A 6,666-nucleotide genomic window follows, 5' to 3' on the forward strand; every position below is an offset into this window, starting at 1 on the left:
CTCGTATCTAAATACTCGTATCTGAATACTCGTATCTGATACTCGTATCTGATACTCGTATCTAAATACTCATATCTAAATACTCGTATCTGAATACTCGCTCCACACCACATTTGCTTTCTGCTTGTTTGATCCACATATCCTTTATTATCCTTATTTCTGTAACTCCTAACATAAGCATGTCTTTCATTATCACTACGTGTTTATTTACTGTTATTACAGAGTTGAGATATCAGAGGTGTAGAGGGGACCTTTTAATGAGGTCATCCCAAACAATGCCACAAGTGCGCACGTGTGCAGTGCACTCACAAAACGGGCAGACAGAACTACAGAACGTACCGGTATGCTTAGTCCTACTTTAGTTACTGTACACACACACACACACACACACACACACACACACACACACACACACACACACACACACACACACACACACACACACACACACACACACACACACACACACACACACACACACACACACACACACACACACACACACACACACACACACACACACACACACACACACACACACACACACACACACTCTAAACCATGGACACACCGGCACATAAGTTACAGTACATAAACAATGCAACCTAAGTTGCATACATGCTTGAGCTACAGCAACTAAGCAGACAGCGCTGCTTCTCTCTCCTCTCTCTCTCTCCTCTCTCTCTCCTCTCTCTCTCTCCTCTCTCTCTCTCTCTCTCTCTCTCTCTCTCTCTCTCTCTCTCTCTCTCTCTCTCTCTCTCTCTCTCTCTCTCTCTATGCCCCTCTCTCTCTCTCTTTATCTATCTCCACTTAAAAAAATCATGCTTCAAAAAGTGGAGGCTCCAAATAATTGGGGGAACGACCACTACACCACCGTACTTCAGTAAAGGTACTATTACCACACTTTTGAATTACTCCATCAAACATTTTTGCATTGAAAATAAGACTTTTGCAAATATATAAATAAAGCGATTTTCACTCCAAATGGCCTCCGTAATTACTGCATGAAAACAACATATTTATTTCAAAACAGAAATACGTCTTGGGCTCTTTGAACATTTTGCACATTTCAAAGGCACGCTAGACACGTCTCTGTGTTTGTGTCTGTGCTGGACGTGCAGTCAAAGTTTCTACTGTCTTTTATTGGAGTCTAGAGTCAGGAAGTGAAGCGGCTGTGTTTTTATTTGTCCTGCGGTTGAAATTATGTCAGAGTTTATTGTTTGTGGCGGTTTTGTTTTTATTAGTCTGACTCTCAATTTTCCCTTTGTCTTCATTGTGTCTCCTTCGGGGGAATTCAAAGGATTAAAGATGGCATGAATTTATATTTTCTAATATTTCTTTGCATTCGTCAGCAGAAATATATCATTTTCAATCTTCATATCAGTCCTGGTGGCCAGCAGGTGCCAACGCGCCACAACGGACCAGAACATTTCCATCCGGAGAAAAACTATGCCGACTCATTTCACTTTTAGCATTTAAAAAGTCCCGTTAGCAAGGTCAGCTTTTTACAAGAAATGCAAACCACTTAGGGAATATACACGAAGTTGAAAATTAAAATCTTAAAATATTTTGTACGAGTCACAAAATATACAAGATGTTATGTCATCAGAAAAAATGCATGTGTGTGTCTGTACACATGTTGGACAGTAACGGGGTGTTGCGTTCACTGTCGGACCCTCGGGGCAGTTTGAACGTCTGTTTCACTTTAACGTCTGCTTTACTCTCAGTTTCCACTTGTTATTTCCAGCAGCCGGCTGCCGTCCAGAAGCATGTCTTTTATTGACGGGGAGGGGTGTGTGTGTGTGTGTGTGTGTGTGTGTGTGTGTGTGTTATGGTATGAGTATAGAGCACAAATGAAAACAGGGCTGATGCAGTTAAAACACTTTAATTATCTAAATGTTCATGAACAGGTGTAAGAGCCTGTTAAGTGCCTCTCAGGACCAATTTTACCATTATTCATTTGTATTAGGAGTTGGCCTATTTCAAAAATCATCTTTCCATCATTACCAAATATTTGTGCAAATTGAGAGGCAGGAGAGAAAAAAGTACTAAAATTAAATCTACAAACACTCATGTACCATGGCCCAAGCGTCTGTATTAATGCAAACTTGTGCAAGTATAACAGACTATAAGACAAGGGCGACATCTTGTGGTTAGAGTTCTTCATTTTCTAAGATAAACCAAAAATGGTTGAGTAATTTCATATTTTATCAAAAATCCCAAAAGATTTTTTTCTACCTTGCCTTTATTGTTAATTTAAGAAGATGCAGGCTTTCAGGTATTTCTTTTCAGTTAATGCTATTGGTGGTCGTTAAAGGACAAAAATGATAAGTGGTAAAACACAAAAGGAAACATATAAATGTACTACTGCTAATTGGACATTTGGATCCAATGGTTAAAATCCAAAGCAATATGTTCGTTATAACGCAACACATAGACATGTATAATATTTGTTTTAATCTATGGTTTTAATTCATCTCTGTATCAGAGTTCCTACAATTATGAAATTTAGCACAGGGGGGGAAATACATATAGCGTGAGATCCACTATTAATCCATTTTGTTTATTTGTTTCCCCTTCTAAATTGTATTCGTATATTATTCCTAGGAGAAGGGCACTGGATTGTTGTAATGAGCAGTACATTTTTTTTAATTCAGCGTAAACCGGAACTTTTGTCAAACAGCCGGAACCTTCGAACGAAAGCTTCACTCGAACGAAAGCTTCGAACTCGGGTTTATTTATCGGTGACACCCAGGGAACAGCTGTTGGATCGGCTAACAGCTACAGCCAACATACCGGCTAACCTTACGTTTATCAACATTATATCTCTACATATATAGTTACTCTACAGGTAAGTGCAACAGTAACTGGAATATAAATATCTTATAGCTGGTTGGAATGTTAGTATAAAAAAAGGTGAACAACAGCTATCAAGCTAACATTAGCTCACTGGGAAAACAGCTAACGTTGGCTTTGTTGTGAGTTTATTTAATGGTTTATGTTTAAATGAATGGCATGTTAGCTTAAATGTCCTGCAAGTTATGCAGGCATTTGAAAATAAAATATTATCGGATGAGTATGGACAGTGTAGAACACGATATACAACATATTATCAACTGTCACTCTTCTATTCAACATATACAAACTACCGTTAACTTACACCAACATACCGTCCGTTGCTACGTTTAAGGTTGCTGTTTGCTGACAATATTATGCACGTTTATATCAAATTCAAGTTGTTTGTTTATGTAGGGATACTGAAAAATATCTCAAACTTTGTATTTAAGAATTTTAACTCAGGTTCTGTCAGAAATGTGACGCATCTTCTTACCTTTAAACTTCACAGGTAGCTTGGAGACTGTTGCCATGGAGCCTGCCTGCCGTAAAGACAAGCAGAAGCTGAACTCCACCCCGACCAGAGGAGACCGAGCCAAGCAGAAGTCTGCTCAGCAAGAGCTCAAACAGCGGCAGAGAGCAGAGGTAACTCTCCAATATGAACCTGCCATAGACCCTCTAGTGCTCTGCTAAATGTATTTTATGTCACATTACGTCTCGCTCTTGTGTAATCATCTGTGTCGACTGTCTTCCCTTCTTTATTTACAGATTTATGCCCTGAACAAAGTGATGACGGAGTTGGAACAGCAGCAGTTTGAGGCCTTTTGTAAACAGATGCAGACACAAGGAGAATGAGGCCTTATACTCTTCATGTGGACCAGGAGCTGTTACCATGCAAAACTACCATACTAATGTCATACAATCACACACATTAATGTTCAATTAGACAATCTTTGACCTCCTACTAACTCAAATTCTTGATTTTGTAACTTGGATACGCCAGAGAGTATTAGTATAATCAACCGATCCGATTGTAGAAGGTGTTGTAGGTAAATGTGTCCAAAAAAAACCTCAAATGTCCACAACATTTCCTTTGCTTGAATATCAACGTATCTTAAATGTATCTACTGAGCGTCCTTTTTGATCAATACTTCTGATTTACATGCTTTGAGATTTTGAAGTAGAGCAGATTAAACACAGAGTAGCTGTAAGTGAATTTACCCAGATGCAAACGTTATGAAGCGGGTTAGCGATCCTTTAGTTGAAAAGCACACCTGAAAACGAGCTTTGGTATCAGCCGTCAATCACTAGAGGTGATCCTCATTTGGAAATGCTTCATAAGCTTCTTGAAATAACAGTTTTCCCCTGAGAAACATCCAATGTGCTTCGGACTCCCAACAGCAGAACAAGACGTTGTTAGGGAAATGTAAACATTGTTTAATGTAGCTTTAAAATACACGGTGCCCTTACTATGCCAGTGTTAATGGTGCTCACTTTGAATCACTTTCTGTGAATGACCTTGTATGCAGAGCCAAGTGGCCTGTACATGTTGGGCTATTTATGTCTGATGACTGAAATGTGTATATTACAGACTGTATGTCTTCCACCTTCAATTGACTTTGGATTGAATGAGAATAAAAGTTTTTTTTTTAAACCTGTGTTTCTATTTTATTCTGTATATTATTATCCATATACTAAAGCACGACAGAAGCTAATGTTTGTGGCTGCATGTCATATCCTATATGTATGTATAACTGGGCCCTGGTCTTCACATGCAGTTTCTACTTATTCAGGCAAATATAATCCTGTTGACTCACATTCTGCTGTGTGAGTTTTGAACGCAGTTTGGAAGTTAATTCTGCATGCTGTTATCTCAACTGAAAATCTTGCTAATCTTTTATACATCAGAGCATTTTCTTGGGTTCACAAAATCCATACCGCAGAACACACAACTACATTTTAGGGTCACACTTGGTATAAATCAAGTAGTCATATGCTATTTTGAAAAAGCCCCTCATTCTATTTCTGCATTGTTCAACACACTTTTGTATACCTTAGTCAAATGTTAAATTCATTAATATTATTTGCTAAGGAGTATATCAACAGTATTACTTAAGTAGAGTCAAAGTATTTCTCCACCACATATTTTAATGTTGCGGCTGAGCTAACCGGAGCTAGTTTATCTACTTTAGAGGAAGTCAGGTAGTTCAGTCTGGTTATAAACAACCTTTTACGCACTCAAGCTTAATAATTGAGTTCAAGTTGAGGTACTTGGACATTAATTGAGCATACAAGATTTCCCTCTAGCAAAATAAAATGGAGATCCTCAAGTACATGTATATAGAAATTGTATTAAGGATAGTACTTGAGTATGAACGTATCCCTACTTTACATTTCATTTAGCTGACGCTTTTATTCAAAGCATCTTAGAATAAGTGCAAAAACTACTATTACTGCTGCTGTTTGCAAGAAAGAAACAACAAGGAATAGCAGTCTTCATTTCCTCAGCCCCACATTTTGAAACGTCCAAGGTCCGTTTTATTATAATTGAGGACAAACCGTGACCACACGTCAATCAATACATCTACAGTCAAAATGCAATCATTATTGGGACGAACAAAAGGGACTCTTAGTGGAAAACATCTTAAAACTAACAGTCAAACTGACAAAACAGGCAATTATTTAGTTAAGATTTTATTTCAGAGTCCAATTTGAAATCGATATCTTGATCATTTACACCTCTATCCACCAAACACATGGTTTAGGTTAACACTAAAGTAAGTCACTGTGCAGAGGTAGTAGTTAACAGACCATAATAATGTCTGTGTTGCAAGCAGTCATTTGAATATCTTAAAGTTAGTAAAGCTGCTGTGCCACCATGACGGTGTTTTCCTTTGTTAGTGCAGTCTTCATAGCAGCAGTTTGTTTTGACAGCATTAAGAACGAGGTGTTAGCACAAGGCAAAGCTGGTCCTATTGAAACCTAGAAACCTCCCTGGAGTCCTTATATGACTCCAGTTCCCTGTCCTCCGTTACCTTCCAGTGTTATAACTACTTGGTTCCCTTCTCCTCTTTCACTTCCCCCCCCTCCTTCAGACCTCCACAGTCACAGAGCTGCCAGTGACTCGGACTCCGAACCATCCGTCCCAGAACTTTGTGTCCTGTCCTCCGTGTTCGAAGGTGATGAAACGCAATCCAGGGCCGTACTCAGAGAACGTGTGGCTGACCTGGAGTTCAGAGTGAGAGAAAACACACTGTGAGACAGACTTGTGTGTGGGGGAGAGAAAAACAGCAGCATCAGTCGCTTCAGCAAGTTCCAAAAAAACAACATGTTCCCGTGACAGATCCCTGTGATGGCAGAAATAAATAGTATGGCAGCCGCACAAATCCAGCACCAGACACCTTTTTTTTATGCTGCTATGTCTAGCAGTAATGCACATTCTCAAAGATATTCAAGTGACTGTTATTATACATATACATTATACATATCTGTCTGTACACACAAACTGAAAGATTGACAATAAAGTTGACTTTGACTTGACTCTGATTTTGAAAGGAGGATATCAGTTGACGTTATAAAGTGACCAGGTCCAATACAGGATGAGGTCAAGGTCGATGAGCAGATGAAACTTCTAATTTAACAAACATAATGCCGTAAAGCTTCTGCATTTCTAGTACTATAAACTGGGTTTCTGTGGCAACGTGTCCTGGAAAAGACTAAACTGTTTGGATCTATGAAAAGTGATATCCAAAAACACAACCTCGTTATATCTCATCGCAAGCTGTAGTGTTAGCTAACACCGCCAAATGTCACACACACAATGCACAGACA

The 6,666-nt window shown here is 38.9% G+C and overlaps 2 protein-coding genes across 2 annotated transcripts in view; one reads left to right on the plus strand and one right to left on the minus strand.

Annotated features, from left to right (window-relative positions):
* Positions 1 to 2,709: 2,709 nt before the first annotated feature.
* svbp (small vasohibin binding protein) lies at positions 2,710 to 5,485 on the plus strand. Its single transcript, XM_010785265.1, has 3 exons — positions 2,710 to 2,851; positions 3,347 to 3,480; positions 3,604 to 5,485. Exons 2-3 carry the CDS (start codon positions 3,367 to 3,369, stop codon positions 3,688 to 3,690), a joined length of 201 nt encoding a protein of 66 aa, XP_010783567.1. The 5' UTR covers positions 2,710 to 2,851; positions 3,347 to 3,366; the 3' UTR covers positions 3,691 to 5,485.
* The window catches only part of fbxo2 (F-box protein 2), a 6,741-nt gene continuing 5,405 nt past the window's right edge, over positions 5,331 to 6,666 (minus strand). The window contains exon 6 of the mRNA XM_010785264.1: positions 5,331 to 6,061. Within this exon, the coding sequence (XP_010783566.1) occupies positions 5,927 to 6,061 (135 nt within the window). The 3' untranslated portion in view covers positions 5,331 to 5,926. The remainder of the gene's footprint in view (positions 6,062 to 6,666) is intronic.

Source organism: Notothenia coriiceps, unplaced genomic scaffold (assembly GCF_000735185.1).
Source record: "Notothenia coriiceps isolate Sejong01 unplaced genomic scaffold, NC01 NC01_scaffold00027474, whole genome shotgun sequence".
Taxonomy (NCBI): Eukaryota; Metazoa; Chordata; class Actinopteri; order Perciformes; family Nototheniidae; genus Notothenia; species Notothenia coriiceps.

Bases quoted from the DNA above. Each gene is read 5' to 3' on its own strand.
- svbp (XM_010785265.1), top strand. From the start codon at position 3,367: ATGGAGCCTGCCTGCCGTAAAGACAAGCAGAAGCTGAACTCCACCCCG. The intron at 3,481-3,603 runs GTAACTCTCCAA...CTTTATTTACAG, and splicing joins AACAGCGGCAGAGAGCAGAG to ATTTATGCCCTGAACAAAGT.